The 22,769-nt window shown below is 33.7% G+C and overlaps 1 protein-coding gene across 1 annotated transcript; it reads left to right on the top strand.

The window, feature by feature from the left end:
• Positions 1-2,851: 2,851 nt before the first annotated feature.
• On the top strand, positions 2,852-21,832 carry ALX1 (ALX homeobox 1). Its single transcript, XM_063445169.1, has 5 exons — positions 2,852-3,099; positions 3,253-3,704; positions 7,432-7,736; positions 17,528-17,656; positions 21,400-21,832. Exons 2-5 carry the CDS (start codon positions 3,476-3,478, stop codon positions 21,718-21,720), a joined length of 984 nt encoding a protein of 327 aa, XP_063301239.1. The 5' UTR covers positions 2,852-3,099; positions 3,253-3,475; the 3' UTR covers positions 21,721-21,832.
• The last annotated feature ends 937 nt before the right edge of the window (positions 21,833-22,769 follow it).

Raw genomic sequence — 22,769 nt, 5'->3', positions numbered from 1 at the left:
CTTTCAGTGATCGTACAAGGCAACAGTAGCAGAGTGAGGGAGCAATGAATGGACCTAGTACTGGAGAGTTAACAGATCTACTAACTATCATACAGCCAACACACCTTCATGTCATTATTTAGAATTCTGGAGAAATGATTTCAGAGTAGAACAAACAACGGGCACATTTGATTGGTTTCCATGGTGATTGCACAGCTATGTAGCGTCCTGTGTTCTATTTGAAGTCAGCCAGGAATAATGAGAAAATGATTGCCGTTCTGCTAATATAGCAAGCTAATTCTAAAGCCAAAATTAAGAACCATCCGAATCTGTAGTATGTTTCGTTCGAATATTCCTATTTCCTGTATATAAGATGAATGAACCCGATCTCCTAAATTAGCACCTTGTTTCTTAGTACATTGTCTCCTATATTAGCATCTTGTCCACAACCCATTGCGAACTTGAATATATTTACAGGGATATTCACTAAGGTGAGAATTCACTGGGAATTTCACATTGAAGGCCAAATAGCAGCTATGCTTTTAATTCGGCTACTCTGACCTTAAATTTGAAATTGACTTTGAAATTCAAATTGAATTGACAATTTAGTAAATTGCAATATTAGTTAATTTATGGAGATGATTTTGACTGTATTAATGGCCCCTTTAAGACTAGCTCTGAATATATTAGTAAGCAGCACACAGGACTAGGTAGGTACAGTTTGGGGGTTAGTAGGTTCCTGTCTATAGGCTCAGGCCATAAATAGCAATGTAATACAGGATTTAATACAGAATAACTAGTGAGAAAGGTATGATGAAATATTGTCACTATTTCGATAAAGTATTGATTAATCATTAAATAACTTTTATGATTTATTTCAAATACCAACTTATTTGATCAATTGTCATATAATATTCTGCTGAGAATTAAGTAGCAGGGACTTACGTTTTAACCATAATATCCTCTGTAGTGCAATAGTCCCATCATGAAGACAATAAATTAGGTAAAGGGTAATGTCATAATACATTATTCTAGTAATTTATTTAATCGAGGAACGTCATAATAAATTCCTTATTTTAGTAATGTCATAGTAAATGGTTTCTATTTAATACCCCACTGCTGATACACAAATGTTAAATCAACATATGTATCAAGAACAAGCTTCATCACTTCCTTATGCATATCCCTGCAGCTGTAAAATCTGGTTATTAAAGTATTTGGGACTTTCTAAGTAATAAGACTAACTTACTTAGTAAATGTTAAAGATGATAAATGATGGGTCAAGTCCTCAGACCCAATAATCCAGATCGCTCAGTCCTCTAATAAAGCACTTAATATTATCTGTGCAAGTAATTCACCACCGATCTCAAGATGCTAACGTTTCCACTATACACTTAAATACAAATACTTTGAGTTTTATATGTAGCGCTCAAAATGCTCAGTCAAATGAATACGATTAGCTTTACTGTTTCATCAACGTTTCGGTCACACTATACAAAATTTCTCCTAAATTTAAAACATTAAATTAATCAATAATTACATAACGGGACATCTTTGTGCTAGCTATCTATCTATCGATCGATCGATCTATCTATTCTGGCTGCAGAATCCCTTATATATACCGGACATACCTTGACATTTATCTAGTCTACATTTATTTCCATATTCACGCGCATAAATGGTAATAAAATACTTTAAACCTATACACTGTATACCACCTTGAGAAATATTTTTTTAATATATATATATATATATATATTTGCGGCCATCTATACCGCATCAAATATACTTTGAACGTAAAGTATTTAACTAAATAGCAGATTATTTAATATCTCTTTAATCTTGTTTTTATTGTACTGGTAGAATGTTACCAACATTCTGTCAAGTCGATAAAAGATGCGTTAGAAGATACTGCAATACTACATCATTAAGGATCTGCATTGGATTCGTGAAAAAAACAAAACATATAATGATTGATATAAATAGAATGATCCATGCGATAAAACTCTTACCACCTCTGTCCGTTCTAGTTCTCCAGATCTTCCTTAACATGCTGTATATATGGTACCTGTGATCTGTCACCAGTAAGTGTTAAAATACAGAAATGCTATGATATGCAATAAAAACTTCTTTAAAAATGGCAACAATCAGGTCAGAAGATTTGATGTCTGATATAATTATTTAAGAAACACAGATAAAAAAAAAAATAAAAAAAAAAATAATTATTGCTTTGCTTTCTTAAATAAATTAAAACATATCTGTAATTATCCAAGGCATCATTTAAATATTTTTATATATCTCACACAATAATGTCATACCTGCCCTATTCATTATCTGTGATCTCTGACAATAAATACTACTGATTGCTTTTTGTAAAGAACACGTGTGTTCTAGATATTTGTAACTCGATGCACTGCTAAAGCTAAAATGTAAAAGAAAAGTGAAAATAAAGAACAAAAAGTAGAAAGATTTGTCACAAATAATTCAGATGAACATTGCTGTCCAGTTGACCTTGACCTTACAAGAATATGAGATATGTGCAATCCATTCTGCTAACTAAAATGCTTCTAGAGTTTAAATGACAATCTGGAAAATAGGAGTGACTTGGGTAATAAGGAAGGTTTCCTCTCTGTAGAATAGCTTTTTTTTTTCTGCTTTTTTTTTCCTGAAAGAAGATCTGCCTGCTTGGGGAAATCTGCCTTGAATCATCCCCTTGTTTGGATTGAGATTAGGGGGGTATAGGGAGGAGTTATCTGAGCTGTCTGCTTCCTTATTCATTAGTAATGGGAGGCTGCTTCAGGGGGTCCTGCTGAGTCCTACAGTTTAAAACCACCCTCTAGCCCCCCTTATAGACAAGTCCAAATTAATAGGCTTACCACTCCAACAGCTCTCAGACTCTGCTTCTCACAGCTGCAAGAACAGACCCCAAGACAAAGCTCCCAGGACAGACCCCAATCAAAGCTCCCTCCCAGGACAGACCCCAGTCGAGGCTCCCTCTCAGGACAGACCCCAATCAAAGCTCCCTCCCAGGACAGACCCCAATCAAAGCTCCCTCCCAGGGCAGACCCCAATCAAAGTTCCCTCCAAGGACAGACCCCAGACAAAGCTCCCAAGACAGAACTGCATTCAAAGCTCCCAGGACAGACCCCAAACAAAACTCCCAGGACAGACCTTAATCAAAGCTCCCAGGACAGACCCCTAGACAAAGCTCCCAGGACAGACCCCAAACAAAGCTCCAAGGACAGACCTGCATTCAAAGCTCCCAGGACAGACCCCAAACAAAGCTCCCAGGACAGACCTTAATCAAAGCTCCCAGGACAGACCCCGAGACAAAGCTCCCAGGACAGACCCCAAACAAAGCTCCAAGGACAGACCCCAAACAAAGCTCCCAGGACAGACCTGCATTCAAAGCTCCCAGGACAGACCTGCATTCAAAGCTCCCAGGACAGACCCCAGAGTTACTTCTGTCGGAAGAGGAGATAATAAACAGGCTCAGATGATTATGGATTTTCTGAGCGAAAAGTTTGCCCTGAAGAGCCAGTCCAACAAAAACAGCGGCTTTTACATGGGAGCAGGGGGCAATTTGGAGCATGTTATGGAAACTCTGGACAATGAGTCGTTTTACAGCAAAACCCCAGCAAACAAATGCATCCAGGCCTTCAATGCCATCCAGAGGAATGATCATGTGAGAATGGAGAGATCGTCTCCCTGCCAAGACAGCAATGGTAAGAATCTCACTGTATCTCTGCTTCAGAAAGAAACTTTGTATCCAGTGAGTCAGGCAAAAAAACTGATCTCTGGCAGCCAAAGGGTTAAATTCTGTCAATCTGGTTAGACAGCTCAGTGTTTGCATTCTACTAACCTTAACATTGAATATGTTTCATTTAACCCCTTGAATGCATTCAAACCTGCCTTCTGAGTGGGGTTTATTAGCTCAACAGCGAATTGTAGTGTTTTTCCCCAATTTGACAAGAATTGTAATGATTTTAACATCCAATTAACAATGAACTACATCTAAAATGCAGTGTGTTTCCAAATCAGAACTTTCTGTCTACATTTTTGCAGATACTGCAAATCAGTATTTTGTGAATTAACCAAGTTGACAAAATAACTATTTAATACAACATATAAAATATATTAGATATGCTATCACTGAGATGAATGTATCCACAGTCAAATAAGATTAATAAAAAAAAATATCAATTGATTCCTACATAGCGGTGATTGTTACATTAATCTTACTTTGATTGTTACATTAATCTTACTTTGATAAATAATGCAAACTCTTAATTATTTACAACATGCAAATAAATTGTACAATATAGGTGGTAAAATGTGTAAAACATAGGCAAAAAACGTGTAAAACATTCAGAAGTGCAGGAACACTTATTATATATAACTGGAGTATTATTAACATAAACACTATCATTTTGTATAGAAACATAAACAAACAATAAACATAAACAAACATTTCAGAAAAAGGCGTTTGTGGTTTTGTATCGACAGATAGATAGACAGACAGACAGACAGATTCGAGCACTATAAAATGACATATGTTCCTGCAATTCCATACATAATAATAACAAAATAAATATTTATAAAGTATTATTTTGAAGAATTTGAAGACCATTGGGGTCTGTATTGTACAAAGAACAATTTTGCAGGAAAGTGAAAAATTGGAGCAAAAACAGGGACATTCTATTGGTTTCCATGGTGATTGCTTCAACTTTAGGACTTTGCCCCAGAGTTGTTGTTGGTTTTCTAATCCCAAGAATAATGCGTTTAAAATCACTCACACTTTGCCTGATATAAAATATTTATATATTAAAAGCGTCATGTCCTTCTGGTTTAAGATGTCCAGGAGGACACGTACAGTGATTCTATCTGGAGTTCTTTCAATTAATCAGTATTTAAATTACGATTAATCTCGATATATTTTGGAATCAGGCCCAGCTGACTTACTGAAGTATATTTATATATTAATATGTTTGTGTTGAAACAGGAGAGATGCCAAGTCAAAATGTCAGCAAAACAGAAGTCCAGTTATATTTAATATCTAGTATTTAACAACAAGGATTAGGATGTTTGACACTTATTTTAGTATTTCTAAAGAGCCACGGGAAAGTTCAATATTTTAGGCGACATATAAAAAAAATAAAAAAATAAAAATATATAATTATATATATATATAGTGGAGTGGAGATATGTAAAATACAAATATTATACAAAATTGTAATATGTATATAACTTGTTTTATAATATATAAAACTTGCTTTATAATTTTACATACCAATTGTGTACACTTTAATATAAATGTCTTAACATACATAATGCGTTTGTAGGTACAGAGAAGTGTGTTTATATGTAAAAAAAAAAAAAAAAAAGGTTCACTTGAATTTGGACGCCTTAATAATTAAAGCGGTTTCTTTTTAGAATGAGATTAATATATGAATATATCACAATGATCACTACAGTATGTCACAGGTGATAGAATGTAAAATGCAGTTTGGTGTTAAACAGTACACTTTATCAAGATACAGTTATAGGTGTGTGTACTCCAGACTGCAACGTTGTTTAAACAAAGCTTGTGTCACCTATAAGTTCTACATGAATTAACTGTTTATTAACAATATAATGCCATTTACTTGTATATTAATTGTTCTCAACGCACACCACGGCGGCATGTGTTGGCGCTTTAACGTTATTTTGATTAATACAACATAGGTCCCCAAAATAAATATTGTAATACATATTAACCATTATTATGTTAACACGCATATACTCACTTCTATCACACGAAATCAGGGAATAAATAAATAGTCATAACTATATAAAAATATTTTCATAGTTTGTGGAACGTATTATATAATATCACACAGTGATGCATCGTTCTGAATTTATTTAACAGCATTAAAGTGCTCTACCTGATTTGCTTCTTAAATTGACATTTCTAAAAGAAATAAAATAGACTTGAAATTGTTTTCCTATGTTTTTAAATAATTTACGTTTTATCTGTATAAGTGGAAGTCCCATAACCCAATATATTTTTTAGATAATTGTTTTTTTCCTGTCAAATAACATTAAAATTGCCCAGAGCAGGTACACCATAATATAATGTGTTGCAGGTGCTATGTGACATGTCACTTGTCAAGTCTTATTAATTACTAATACATCAGTCTCAGTTTAATAAAAAAACACCAACACAATGCTATCTGCATCAACAATACATTTAAATGGTTGATCAGTAGTCTTTCACTAAATTAGATTAGTCCACACAATTTATGTAGATCAGATGAATATATATTACGATTATGGTAGAAATACAGTTATATATTCAGCTAAATATTGATGTCCACATTTAATTTGCTTGAGTGGGTTTTTAGAAAAATAATAAATAATTATTTATTCAGTATTAGGTGTCTTCAATAAATATGGAATAAAGTTCTAAATAGAAAAACCAAACCTGAAATATTCCAGCGCAATCAGTAAGCATACCGTATTGGTTGCCATGGTGATTGCTCCACTTTAAGAATCCTGAAGTATCATTCTGTTTGCCACTTTTTTTTTTTTTTTTTTTTTTTTATAAATTTCCCGCAGGGTTTTGGATAGGGACCTTGTCAGAAGTGAGCATGAGATTCAGTGGAAGGTTCCACTAGCTGGCCTGCTGATTATTTTCTCTGAGGCTACAAGAGATCTTTCAAGTTATGTAACATGCTCCATCAGTTAACCATTGGCCTGACATGCCAAGGAATAAACCGTGACTGGCTTGTTATTTCCCCCCTTACCTCCTGAAACACTGAACACACAGACATCAACATGTCCAGATACCACAGAGCAAGCACAATCTGCCAAGCAGTGAGGGCAGGTCATTGTTTATTATCTTTCTGGAGATCTTAAAAAAGTTATACTTTCAGTTCAGGGATGTCTGTACTTTAACTGTTCCCATGCTTGTGTGCTGTGCAGTAAGTGAATGGAATACCGGATTTACATATTAAAAACACATTTAGACCGCTTTCAGTATGGGCTGCTGACAATATGAGAAACGTGTGAGCAAATAGGTGTGATCACGAGGTCACACGTGCCTAGTGCTCCCCTTCTCCTTTTAATTAAAATCACAGCACAGACAGTTCGGCATCACTGTGCTAAACGTTCCAATAGCGTTTTTACAACACAGAAAAATAGTTGCTACTAGTGAACGCAAGCAAAGGGTTAATTAAGATCCTAGTAGAATACTATATAATATAATATATAATATATAATATAATGTAAATAATAATACTATTTATATATACTTTTCATGTATAAACGCAAACAAATTGTTAATTAAATTCCTAGTATGAAATATATTATATAATAATAGTGTATATATATATATATATATATATATATATATATATATATATATATAGTTTTTCTTGTATAAATTATGTTCCTTTTTTTTTAATTTTAAAGTGAATTATGGAGTTACTAAAGTAGAAGGCCAGTCTCTTCACACAGAGCTCAGCAGACCCATGGAGACCTGTTGCAGCCTGAGAGTGTCTCCAGTAAAAGGAATTCAGGATAAAGGAGAGCTGGATGAACTTGGAGATAAATGTGACAGCAATGTATCAAGCAGCAAGAAGAGAAGGCACCGAACAACCTTCACCAGCCTACAGCTGGAAGAGCTGGAGAAAGTCTTTCAGAAGACCCATTACCCAGATGTGTATGTAAGAGAGCAGCTAGCCCTGAGGACAGAACTTACTGAGGCCAGAGTGCAGGTGAGCGTTCAAAACTATTGTAGAATGAACTCCCATGATCCTCTGCCAGCCTTAAAGCAGTCAAACCACACAAAGCTTGGGTTTGTTCAATAGCTATGGATCTATTTTGCCCATCCCTGGTTTACACCATCTTCATTGTTTAAAACCCATATTTTGCCAATTCCAGTCCTTAATAAAAACAAAAACAAAAACAAAATACAACAATGTAATTTTAAATGGCATTTGTCCACTCACAGAAAAGACCAAAAAAAGTAATCCAGTGGACGTCACTTAGCCATGCCATAAGAGAATTCCAATAAATCAAATGATGCACTAAATATATGACTTCATGAAATGGTCATGTTAATTAAAGATATTTACCTTTGACAAGATTTCATACAGTGACCAGCTTATCTCAGTGTTTCTATTTACCTTGGATGCATTAGCCACAGCAGTCAGACTTTGACTGATTATAAAGGTTTTTTTTTTTTGTTTTTTTTTTTAAATGGGAAGCGAACTTTATGGCGATTTCAAAGCAATTGGCTACAATTAAATCCAGCTTGGACTCATTGTCTATACGATTTAACCATTTCTCATTCAGTACATAAGCATAAATATTATCTACACAATTTCTAGATTTTTATTCAAATCCAATAGACGAGAATTTTATTCATATATATATATTTTTGAATAACAAAAAATTTATATATTTCACATTTTGGTTTCAATGCGATTAATTGACAACTCGTTCATTTCTGTAGTTTAAATAAACCCATTGACATAAATTTGGGACCGAAGTTAAAATAAGAGGATAACTAAAGTTATTAAAAAAAAATCCTTAGCTACCTTCACAACGTGAAAACTCCTCTAAACAAAGCTACAAACAGTCATGATTTGGGAACTTAACTGGCTTTATGTTTTCCTGGGTTTAATATTATATTTTCAAAGACAACAGGGTGCAACATATGGTCAGAGTTCATTTATAATTTGCCTTCAGCATAATCATCGTAAAAAAATGTAAAAAAAATAAAAACAACAACAAGTAAAACAGAAAGCACAACGTACAAAGCACAAAGCAAAACATAAAAAGCGAAATGGAAACATATCTTTGGTTACTGCAGAATACATGAAGCAATTCTGTATATATATAATATAATGCAAGGATGGCTATTCTCACCAGATGTTTGTGAACTCTATTTCCCATAATGCTTAGCCACTTGGGGATTACTGGTAAAAGCATTGCAAGAACTTCAGTGGGTTTAGGATAGCTAGCCAATGCAGTTGCATAGTGTGGCTAAATTTAGCTGAGTTGATTCCCAAAGTGACACCTGTGGCTGTAGGAGAATCTGTTCTGTGTGTTAGATTTACAGGAGCTGCTAACACTCTGCCCTCTGTCTGTGAGGATGCAGTTTAATTAATGAAATACACAATGGATTAAACTCAAGATGCTCTCATACCTTTGGCACACAAAATAGACCAGGGAGGACATAATGTGACTCTATAAAAAAACATTTTATTCCAAAATACATCTTAAAATAAAGTTCTATTTTTACACATGAAACCAGAGGAAACTAATGTAATCTCCTAAATATTTTTTTTTTTACTAAACAGTAATAGTTACAACATGTTCCATACTGCTTTACATTAGCAAAAATACATTATGCACAACAGTGAAGATCAGTTAATATCAACAAATACAAACAAACACAATTAAGTCCTGCTCTCAAACTCCCACTACTCCTGAGCTGCAGCAATGACTATAGTGCACATCAGCCCTAATACATACAAGAAGTTACTTGTACTAGCCCAATTCCCTGTGCACAGTTAAGTAACGGGAGTTTTTTTTTTTTTTGTATCACTCCAATGGCCATTCAAGTGTAAGCTCACTTGCTAAGTAAAGACAAATCCTCTTAGGTGAGTCCTACACTAACAATTCACCTTGCTGTTTTCACCTAATACAGGCTTCCCCAAACGGCTCTCCAGATGTTGCTGAACTAGAACTCCCATGATTCTCAGCCTATCTGTTTCATTCATAGAATCATGGGAGTTGAAGTTCAGCAACATCTGGAGGGCCGGAGTTTGAGGAAGCCGGACCTAATAGGTAAAACCTCCAATGAGACAGAGAGGAGTTATTTTCCTAAACCACTGTTTGTATTTTCTTTTCTATCACACAGCCATTCTACAATGCTGCCGCCCACCCCATGTGTTCCCTATTAAGGGTTAATAAGAGTGTAGGGGTTTTAAAAAGTACCCCTCATTAGAGACAGCAAGTGTAGGACTTATCTAAAAATTTTTTGCCTTGACGTGGCAGGTGAGCTTACCTTGAATGGCCATTGGAGTGATACTAAAAAAATCTCAAGTTATTTAAATGTGCACAGGGATTTGGGATAATTATTATTATTATTATTATTATTATGTTATTTATATAGCGCCAACTAATTCCGCAGCGCTTTACAATATTATGAAAGAGGTAGAAATTTAACAATAAATGAGAAAATTATACAATAATAAAGAAACAACAGGTAGATGAGGGCCCTGCTCGTACGAGCTTACAGTCTAGAGGTGCAAGTGACGTTTTTCTTTTGATTTTATTGTAAGATCAACAAATAACATTTCCCCCACTAATTCTTTGTCAAAAAATATGAATTTGTATCGAATATATTTTTCAAATTATATCTATATCTATATATTTTTTTGTCTGAATTAAGAACTAACATTTGATAATCTATATTTCTTCATCTATTCTAAATGAGTTTATACAGAAAATCAAAGAACATATTGCGTGCATGAGCTGTTGTGTTGGCTCGGTATTGGGGTACAGTTACATTAAATTTATTGTTTAGCATAAACATGCATAATCAATGAAATCATAATTATGACTTTCTTATAAAATCCAATTTCAGAACTGATAGTCAATAGGTGTAGCTCTAAAATGAATACGGAATACACACACATATATATATATATATATGTATATATATATATATAGCATCGTTAGAGGGCAGAGTGTCTGTGTGGATTCTATAACTCCTAGAATCCCCAGCCGCCAATCTGATTCTACACTATATCTAATATATAGAATCTCCACTTTTTCAGGCTACATTTATGTACGTATACATTTATCTACCTATCTTTGTTATAAATAATGGCAGATACTTTTATTAAGCAGAAAAGTACACAAATTAATGCTGCAAGGTACCTTTACAGTGCTTTTTGGATTAAGAGCAGAGAATCCCACATGTGGAATGTGTTTTTTATTCCTTTTAGATTGATGATGTAGTGTGTTTTCATATTATAGATTCTGGAATTGTTCAGTCATCAGAAAAGAATGTCTTTGTGCAAACCTAGGGAAATTTAATGTCATGCAATGCTGTACATACAGCACAAGCAAGCCTGGTTTCAGTACAGAACATAGCGTAGAGAGAGATATTGCAAGCACCATGCCAATAAACCTGCAGAAATGCCCCTATTCTCTCACAACATATCATTAGAATTAATAGCACTCGCCATTGCATGCAAAAACAGCAAACCTGACTTTAATTTATCTCCTTCATTTCTTTTCTGCTTCACATCAGTGTGGTAATTGGCACCCATTTAAAGGAGATTGTCAACCCCCCCCCTCCGTGAAAGAGTCTCATTACTAAATTCTCCTAACATGTTCTTAGGGATCCCCTGGGGAGACTGCAGGAAATATTTTTTTTTTCCATCCACAGACATAAAGAATAAATTTTCCAAGTTGATATTTTCCTTTCTTTTATTTCTTTAGGCCTATATTTCACTATTGTCGTATTTATTGTCTCAGGGTAGTAATAAATCTGTTTACCAACCTGTTTGAAGATAAAGGATTGTAACGAGTGCCTGACCCATTGGGAATTATCATTGTAGAAGAAAAAAATAAATAAAATAAAATAATATAAAAAAATCAAAATTTTTATAGCTGGTGCTGGAATTCTCCCCCCATGAAATTAGAACGGTAACATGCTAAGTTATGTGTAGCTTAAGGGGAGAATTTTTCATTATAGTTAGCAGTTTAAGACTTTGAACTTAATTGAGCTATTTTCTACAACCTCTTAAAACAGCTATGCTTCCACGTTAATAGATATGGCAAGTAAATACATCATACCTATAAAAATAGCCCTAAAACACCGGGGAAAGTTAGCTCCTAGTTTACTAAGATAGCTTTTTTCTTAGGTTTGGGGGCTTCGAGAGCTTTATAAATGAAAAAAGGTTTATTCAAAAAGAGTCCAAACTGTAGAGAATTAAATTCAAATTACAAAACGAAGGCAAATATAACAAATGTTGGAAAATGAAAAACAATCCAAAAAATACTTTATAGTTAGAGATTGGCCACAATTTGCAATTTGGATTGCATCCAATAGAATTTAGAGGTGAGCATATAACTCTGTAAGACTTTGCGGTTTATGCACTAACCATTGAATTGCAGTATATTGAAGAAAGGTACGAATGGGAAGACTTAGACTATCATAGCAAACACGACCTGTTGGATTTTTTTTTTTCCAGATCAGCTATATATTTATTTCTACATTTTAGAATTTGGATTTCGTTTTACAATTCTGTGCTTATGAAATGCATTTAGTTACTAACTTATTATGTGCCAATATTTGAAGCAATGCATTATGGATTTGCTTCTACATATTGCACTGAAATATGTGATAACATAATGCATTTTCCCACAATAAGTCTCTTAAATGGGTGCTTTCAATTTTTTTGAATTAAATTTGAATGAAAGATAGAATTAGGGTTGTTTTGGTCAATATAGTTTCCGGAACTCTAGCCACTTTTACAAATGTTGAAAGGTGCACAAAACACTACCTTCCACTCTGCGGTATATGTATTAATTAATCAACACAGTCTCTTAAATGGGTTACAGTACTTATATAATTCCTTTCCTGCAGCATTAGAACTATACGTACTTATTATACATAGAGAAGCATATTGAATATATTGCCCTACAGCATGATGAAACAAACATGTCTCCATGAAAAAAGTTACCTCTTACCTCTCAAATCTTCTATGTCAAATATTGTGTTTTAACCTCTACCACAAAATCTAAATAATAAAAAACAAACAACCTTGCACCAGATCAGAAAAGATATCTTGATACCTTATGTACTAATTGAATCCTGGGGGCATATGGCTTATCTCATTGGCTGACAACAATCAGCTGGTGCTCTCAGCCAACGAGCTTGCCCTGCTTTGCTGGTCTTAGGAGAGCTAACGAAAACTCCTGCTTAGGAGTTCTGTCTCTGTTACTAAATGGCAGAGGTAGTTAGCAGTGCCTAGTGCTCCTGAGCACGCTATAGTGGTTATGGTGTTTGTAGTGTTCCTTTAATATTATTATCATACTTTATATATGAAAGAAATGGAAGAAATTCCACCGAACATAAGGATACATCACTGGTAATCAATAAATGTATGAACATTTTGAAGAATGAGGCCTACCTAACCTAATGTAACCCTGTAAGTACTAGAAACAAACCTTACTGGTTATTATTACAAACTGGCCCTCGAGGGCTCTTATGGACATGAAATTCTATATTTACTGCATGGAGTTTTATAGAGTTTTATAGAGCCCCGTAAATGTTAAATGAATTCATTTTCCATGCCACATTATTAACATGTTAAGACATTAGTTGTGTCCATCTGCGCATGCTTTTGTTTACTTGTTATGTTTTGTATTTGTCCTCATGTTTTTATTATACTAACAGTCAGTACCTGCTATCACATTTCTAATTATATTATGCACAGTCATGGAAACATAGAAGCATATAAACATAGAATGTGATGACATATAAGAACCATCTAGTCTGCCCAATTTTCTAAATACTCTCATTAGTCCCTGGCACTATCGTATAGCTAGGATAGCCTTATGCCTATCTCACGCATGCTTAAACTCCTTTACTGTGTTAACCGCTACCACTTTAGCTGGGAGGCTATTACATGCATCCACTACCTTCTAAGTAAAGTAACCTTTGTTTAAAAATCTTTATTTAAACCTTTGGAATTCAGCAATAATTGAAGATTGGCTATTTTAGCCAACATTTTACAACTCACCCTAATCCATTGCTTAGTGAATAGGCCCCTTTACGTTTATGATCGTTGAGAACTGGGTTTTATACATCATATGCAGAAGGTTGAGCAATTCATTACTCTTAAATGTATTTTACTTGAAATAGAACAAGAAGACGAGATGACATACATATGGGAATACCTGTACTAGGAGACTTGCTTGATGTTCATTGTAATCCTTAGGGACACATGACATGTGTGACATGTCATAATTCCCTTTTATTCCAGAAGTTTGGTCCTTAAGGGGTTAAAGTAAGCACATATTGGGAGTCAGGATGGAAGCAAGACAACAAAAATGGATCCTTTATTTTGATTGACTGATGGGAAGTTTTATGCAGTCAGAACATATGCAGGGTTACTCACTAAAGTGAGAATTCAACGTGAATTTTAAACTTAAGGTCAAAATAGCCAAACTTTGAATATTCACTAAGTCATCTTTGCTTCCGGCTTGTCTCCTTTTGACTTACATTTGAAAATCACTTTGAATTCTCACATTAATAAATAACCCTTATGGTCATATATTTGATAATGCATAATTAAAAAAATAAAATAAACAAGTGAAAATACCCGGCTGCTTTTAAATGCACACATTCTAAAGAAATAAAAGATAAAATGATCTAGTTTCAAAACTTTTTTTGCAAGTTTTCAAACTGCTGAACATTTTCTTTTTTTTTCTAATATAATTTTAGCTTACATTTAATTAATAATGTCAGTTTTTTTCACGTCATTCTACTTTGTGTATTGCCAGAAATATTTAAAATGGGACTGAACAAAATTCTCAGAAACATAATTTTAACAATATCTTATTATATTTGAGCAGAAGAATGCAATGGAAATGAGTAAGACTCTGGTTGACATTTACTGTGTATTCTTAGACTTCGACTTTTGTCCAGCCCTTCGAGATGGGTGTTGTGCAATGACGTATGGGCTGAGGCCACCTGACTATCTTTATTAGAAATGAGAACCCAATGTTCTTAATTAGTGCTACCCATATTGCCATCAACAACATTTAAAGAGACACAGTGTTTATTGGGAAATACGTTATTGCTCAGTGGTGTACAAAGTTTATTTGTTTTTTAAATTAGAGAAATCCAGAAACTGTATTGGATCCCATAAGGACAGAGAAAGCTCTAGAGTAAGCAATGTTTGCAAAATCCAAGAGAACCTTCTTTTAGAATAAAATGTATATATTTCTACTAAGATTCTGTGAAGGCTCATTAGAGCATGTCAGGGTGAAAGCATCCAACACTGTCCACTGTGAAGAACACAGTATTTAAAAACAAACACCCAAACAAACAACCAAACAAACAACCAAAAACAACCAACCAACCAACCAAACAAACAAACAAAGAAAGAAAAACAAAACACCTTTATATTGCAAATAGTATTTTGCACAATAGGTCCATTCTAAATTAAATATGCTGTGAGTTAAGTTCTAGTGATAATTTAATGTATAATTTATAATATATCTATTAGTAGAAAAAAAACTATAGCTAAAAAAAACTTGGATGGTCTCATTTAGAAAAAAAACAAAACAAAACCTGGGCTTGTGTGTTTAAATCACCGATTCTTAATTTTTTTTGTCAAGAAACTTCGAGACCTATTATTAATTTGCAAAATTGGTTCAATGACCCATTCTTCAGGTATAATATAATTAGCATTAAAATATATATATTTTTTTATCAAACACCTCAACAGGGAGCTGCCTTGTATCAAAGGGCTCTTCCCTACAATGGGAAAACTCTGCTGATACAGTAAATAACTCTTGGGAACAATTGGATTATATGCCGGTTCATTCTAATTATGAACATTTAAAATGACATGGGAACTATTTTGACCCGTGAATGAAGACTGAAGAACCACTGTATCTGAATTATTTGTATTTACTGCATTGGTTTATTTATGTCTGTTTAGCCTACATTTTGATCTGCCATCTATTCAATTTATTGAGTACTTTGAAATTTGTTTTAACCTTATAAATACATTTGAATAATTAACACAAGTATTTACTGTACAATTTTTCTGCCTCTTAGTAAACGTGCAAAACATGTATCAATGTATATCATGTTGTGTTAGTTTTACAGCCTAAATACTTTTTTTTTTATTAGAAAATGTACTAGGGTTTATGCAGCTCTAAAAAATACAGAAATCAAACACATTTTACTAATAAAAATTCCATTTGTTATCAATATGTTCATAGTTTTCCTCAATCCTTTTAACCGTGTAGACCCACCTTTGCTGCTCAAGCGAAACTTGCTTCAAAATACCAAAATAGTTTTAACCCAGGGACATTGCTATAAGATTGACTGTAAGACTAAACAATTCAAAGAAAGGCAGGTAACAGCTGTGTAAAGGCTGTGCAATTTTAATGTGAAGGAAAAGGGCAATTTATGTGTTCATTTTTTTTTTCCTTCTGGCTTTGAATTTAGTTAAAAAAATATTACCAGATTTAACAAAGAAAAAGCTGGTATTACTTTATTACTCCTATTGTTCCGAGCGGGATCACATGTGGGTGTCTTTGACAAATAGCTTATATCTACAGAGACATAGCAAATCTGATGTTGCCTCCTCCTGACAGCCTGTGGTTTGGCTAGTAATCCTTTAAAGTGAGCCAGCAAGGTTAGGGAAGGATTACGGGTTCTGATGTATCAAATTCTGCTGCCATGACAGTTTATTTCCTCCGTTTTGGTCTACAGCATGATATGAGAGAGGGAGAGAGACAATGTGTTTTTTAAACATGGTGCAAACCTTTGTGGCTAAGGGCTGTGTCGATTACGTGTATTGTATAAAAATGCTATGATCATAATGTGATATACAATACTGTAGGGCTTAAAATTTCTACTCATCACTAGCCATTGGCAAGTAAAAATTAGCACTGGAGAGTAGAAATTGCCCTGCTCAATGTGCCTTGGACCCCCCAGACTTGCAGTGGCAAATAACTTTTAAAGCCTGGCTAGTAGCTTAAGTCTTGAAATTGTAAGACCTAGAGAAGAGGTAGGCAACCTCTGACACTAGAGACAGTGTGGACTACATTACCCATAATGCTCTTACAGTCAAAACGCTGGCAAATCATCATGGGAGATGAGGTCCATCACATCTGGATTGCCTAAGGCTGCCCTGTAGTATACCATTGTTCTACACAAAAGTGTGGTAACAGGTTCATTTATTTACCGATGCTACATTTCTTTTGATTTTCATGGGATTAGTCTATATTTAGTTGAGTGCAATTCTTGTTTTTTTAACTATTGTTTTTTTAACAATAAAAATGAAATCATTTTGCAAATTGAACTAATGTAAGGACATAGAAGAGAGCGATAAAATAAAAATTTCATATAGTTTTTTTTTCAACTCTCTAATTCCATTTTGGTTTCTACTTTTATAAAAAAAAAAGTCCCTAATGTGAATATATAACTGAATTAGGAATATTTTCCTTAATATAGCCTGTGGCTAGCACTTAAGCCAACTAGTCAAACTAGTTTTATTGGACAAGGTGCCATTCATGTGAAATCATCATGGATGCATGTGTGAAAGTGCCAGACACTACATTTAACTGAAAAATGTTTTGGAAATGTCTTGCGACCGGTTCTGCTCGAGGAATGTTTACTTATTGCACTGGAGACTTGGGGCAAACAGTACAGACCGATTGAATTATGCATTAGTGGTTAATCCTCTTTATTTATCAGGCTTTTACTTGATGAAATATTCCAATTTTTCGCATGTAGGTTTGGTTCCAAAACCGCAGAGCTAAGTGGAGAAAGAGAGAACGTTATGGACAAATACAACAAGCCAAGAGCCATTTTGCTGCCACCTATGACATATCAGTTTTACCGAGAACTGACAGTTACCCTCAGGTAAGCATTGAAAGATAGATTTATTTTACATTTCGTTACAGTGCTAAGTTTGAAAATATTCAAATATTTAATTTAAGGACACTATACTTTGCAGACTTGAGTTTGTGGTTCTTGTTAGAAAAAAAGCATTTTTTTTTTGGTCAGTTTGCACTACTTAACCTAAGGGGACATGGTCAATGCCCGGTGGGTATAGATTTGCTATGAAGAAACCTTGATTAGAATGATTTTGCTGAACAAACCAGTTGACTTTATTACTCTACAAATACCCATCACAATCACTTTCTTTTTGTTGTTTTTGTGTTTTAGACATGATCACAAGTATTTTATTTAAAATATTTGAATTTTTAACAGCTACATTTAACAGTATAATAAAAAAATAAGGAACACAATAACAGTGATAAGTATATATATATATATATATATATATATATATATATATATATATATATATATATATATATATATAACACTATATATCTCTATATATAGTATTTACTCTCCTGTATTCCGTATATGTATTTTTGTGCAGCCAAACTCTGTCTGCACAAATCAAAATCACTTTGTAGTAAATATGCTTTCATGTTTAATTCTCTATTAATATAAAAATGTTTCTTACTTTATATATGAGTTTAATATCAACATAGTGTATATGTAATAGAAATAAGAAAGGCCCACTTTAAAATTCGTATTGACATTCTTGAGTATGATTTGCCAATAGACAGAGTCAAATGTCAGAAAACCAGACACAGCTTACTCAGAGTGGAAACATATATATTAATCTTCATGCACCATTTTACTAACGTAGAATAATGTGATCAGTTGGGGAAACTTTCACAAGTTCCTTAAGACTTATATTTAATTTGGATAGCTTTAGTGAACCACATATTAATTTATGACTGCCTCAATGATCTCTATGTATAAGGGAGAATAGACAGTTTTATCCCATCATAACTATTGCTAGACTCGTAGCTGTTTTAATATCACTTAGTACCCAACACAAACATCTGTTCAGATTAAAGGGAATTTGTTTAAGACCTCACAGCAGTCTATCATAGTAGAAAAAAATACAAATACATTGGTTGCATCAAAAGCTTTATCTTAGATCTATCTTCCTATTAAAACAAATTCTATATGATCCATTTTTATGGTATTTTAAGGATTGGAGATTAAGATATAGTGTCATAGCAGAATGAAACATCAAAATGTTGTCTTTTTTTATACAATTTGGAATGTTAAGTTAACACAGCGCCAATTCCTTAATAAATAACTATAAGTCAGTTATTTTTATATTTATTTGTTAAACAAATACTGTAGAACATATAATGTTTACTTGCTGTCTATTTTTCTTTTTTTACTGATTATACAGTACTCTTTTTCGAAATGCCTGCAATTCTCTCTTTCCTTACAGTGCCAAAGTATTTAAAAAAAATGTATTAAACTAAACTGATCTATGTCCCCTTGTGCATTTAATTTAATTTAACTGCTAAAGGCCAGTGACATATATTTTGCCTAACAATCCTGTGTTTACAGACAATATTCTGTTGGCCTGTCTTACTTATTTTGCGTAACATTGCGCAGACGTACAGATAATGGTAAACAAATAGAACTATTAATTTTGACTTAGGTTCTGCAATCCTATTGTGATAATGACATGAATTGGGTTAGACTGTGATAGTAACAGTCCTTGAGAGTGTTCCTCGAAAAGTTATACATACAATTTTATTTCCAAAAACAGTAGAATATTATTCAAGAATTAACTATAATCCCCAAACAACATATTATGTGATCTTCTGCTGTTGGCTGCTGCTTAGATAAACTAACTCCTAGCAATCCTTTAACAGAAAGAAGGTTTTCAAAGCCGTACGTCTATGTGTTTTATTTTTAATAAAGCAACCTACATGGCCGAGCATGCAGCAATTTTCTTTTATAAATATTTTATGACCAAACATGAAAAGAAATATAAATATTTGAAAACATATACTATAGTGTTTCGACGTAACTGGTATTTTACTTGCGAACCGGTAAGAGAGAGTCAGCAGTAACCATTTGAAAGTCCTGCCATTTTTGATGTTTCTGTTCAGTAAAGTAATACCTGTTTTTTTTTATGAATTTAAAACGATGAATTGTATCAGTTTGCACAGCTCTGTGAAATATCTTGACACAGTTTAAATAAGAAAATACCTTATAATAATACGATATTGCGTGGGTAGTAATTATAAAGCATTAAGCAATATATATGTATATCACAATGATGTAAAAAAAAAAAGCAATCTTGGAAGAATGTGCAATGATTTCAGTTTCCACTGTCTCTTTTCTTTGAATTTTGTTTTTCTTGGCCTCCGCTTATATTTCCGTTTATTTTTCCTTCAATCATTTTCTTCTGTGAGAAAAAAGGCCTAAGTGTATCTGTACCATTACAATAAAACCAAATCTTTATTTTCCAGTCTTGAAGCATAGCAGCTCTGAATGCTTTCAATACGAAAGCATTTTACTGTAGGTTCCTAAGCTTTGTTGACTCTTGAATAAATAAACTGCGCGATGTAAGATAGTATAATACCTTTGGGGACATTTTTTGGTGAACCTTGGCCCACAGTGGTAAAGGATTGCTTGAAATAACCTTTTCTAGCCAGTACATCTGTTTTCATTTCATTGACTCTTTGAGTGACTTCGCTTCATCTCCCCCTTTTTTCTAGAGAGAACTTTTATTATGCTTCAAAGAGCTGATGTTGAAAGCATTGAATGTTTTCTTGTTTTTGTTATGAACAATCACTGCTGTCATTGCTATCCAAATTAGGTAATTGGCAGATTGAAGCTCCATGACGTACTGTAAAGCGATGCATTTAAAACTATAGTGTAAAAATATACTATAACTATTTTTTCAACATTTGATTTTATAACAAAACTTCACTTACCTTGTTTTAAAAACTACAGATTTCCCCACAACACAATTTAAACATTAATAATTTTTTTCTATAGAAGCTACAAACCTGTCATCGTATCTCTCTCTCTTTCTCTCTCTTGTTGGTACATCTCGTCACTTACCCTTGTTCGATGGTGGCATTCTTCTTTAACTACTTTTTGGTCTGTATCACAAAATATCCAAATAAAAACGTTGCAAGTAATCAATAATGTGTGTGTGTGTGTTCACAAGACATTTCCTCTGGGATGGTTTCAGTCATTCAAAATATGCATCTTATAAATAGTGCTTCTGACTGAAGAAGTCTAAAGATGGCTGTACCCGTAGAACAAGTATGAACCAGTAGATGCACTAAGGAGGCATGAATTTATTAAATAACATTATTATTATTAATACTAATAATAATTAGTAACAACTTTACTTTTAAGGGGTGGTTCTAGAACTTGCTCTTATATTCTAAGCTGACTTAAAAGATCGGTGTTTCAATGTGTTCCTATATTATTGCCAATGTATCAATGATTATAAGAGAACACGTCATATTGTTATATAATATTGTGCTTAATAAATGTATGATAACATTTGAATACATATATGGAGAAATAAGCCTCACAGTTTTAACCTAATGTAGTCTGATATGTCTACTGATTTTTTTTGAAGACCTTAATTTATTTATTGGAATGTACTTGGGTTCACTAATCCTTATAATTAAGTATGTCTAGTGGACTGTGGTATTTCTGTAATTAAATATCTGAATGTGTAGTCCATTACTGGATAGAAATACAGCTCTGATACTGTTCTCAAACATTTTGGTGTGTTTCTATTACAGATTCAGAATAATTTGTGGACAGGAAATCCTGCTGGTGGATCTGTGGTCACATCTTGTATGCTTCCACGAGAACCTTCCTCTTGTATGACTCCTTACTCCCATTCCTCCCGGAGCGACTCTTCATATAGTGGCTTTACAAATCACCAAAATCAGTTTAGCCACATGCCTCTTAACAATTTCTTTACTGAATCTATATTATCAGGGTCAACAAATGGACATTCTTTTGAGGCCAAACCAGAATTTGAGAGAAGGTCATCTAGCATTGCAGTTCTTCGAATGAAAGCCAAAGAGCACGCAGCCAACATTTCCTGGGCTATGTAAAATAAGCTATTTTTTTATAATAAGATACTAAAACATTCTATTTAAAGTTATGTACAATATCAGTGTTCAGATTCTGTTCATAATGGACAAGTCATTATTATTGTGTTTATAAACCCTGTAAAATAATTCCTTTGTAAGAAATAAATGTATTGAAATCAAATTTAATATCAAATTTGCTATTGAGTTAATTATTTATTTTTTTTGTTACCACATTCCAATTCTATTCTTTCATAATAGTTCACATAATCAGTTGAAAGCATACATTTTCTAATGTATTCAACATTTTCATTATGATCAAAGGTGTTGCTTGGTTCTAGAAACATCTGGGCTTGAAACCAAAGAAAAACTTGATAATCCCTGCACTTGCAGAGAGGTGGGGATATGTCACCATATATTTTCAGGTCTCTCTATATTATGTTCCCTCATCTCTACCCATGGATAGTGTGCTGCTGATGGTGTCTGATATCTCAATGTAAGAAACATGCATATGTAGCACTGCCAGGTTTCCCAAGTGATCCCACCATGCAGCCTACCTAATAGAGGGGTGTGCAGCAAAGTTTTGTTAAACAGCACTCATTCTCGGCAGTCACCCATGTCCCCTAAGTAGGCTGACAGACCATTGTACTCAAAGCATTGTACTTTGAGAAGCAGTCGCCTGATGTAAAATTAAAAAGGAAGAAATCCACTTGCATTCTCCAGCTCCCCACATAATTTATAGAGATTAGGCATTTAGGCATTAGGCATTTATAGAGATTAGGCATCAAAGAGTCCAACATCTGGGGCTTCATTCCCAAAGTCCACCTGTAGAAGCGTCTGTGATTATGATATTCATATTGGTCAATCTTTATTTTGGACATTTGTTTTTATCTGTATCACTCAGATGCGGTGTTTGCATTCGTCCAGAAAGGTCATACGTGGTATTTGTATATAGATACTCAATTACTTCTAATAAAAGCGTTCACAAACCTAAACAAAAGAGAAGAGCACAATTTTATAAAACACTCAAAATTGCAAAAGTACTAATGTGTTTCAGTTAAATAACAATTATA

The sequence above is a fragment of the Pelobates fuscus genome, chromosome 3 (genome assembly GCF_036172605.1).
Source record: "Pelobates fuscus isolate aPelFus1 chromosome 3, aPelFus1.pri, whole genome shotgun sequence".
NCBI classification, from domain to species: domain Eukaryota; kingdom Metazoa; phylum Chordata; class Amphibia; order Anura; family Pelobatidae; genus Pelobates; species Pelobates fuscus.
This window is presented reverse-complemented; position numbering and strand designations above follow the sequence as displayed.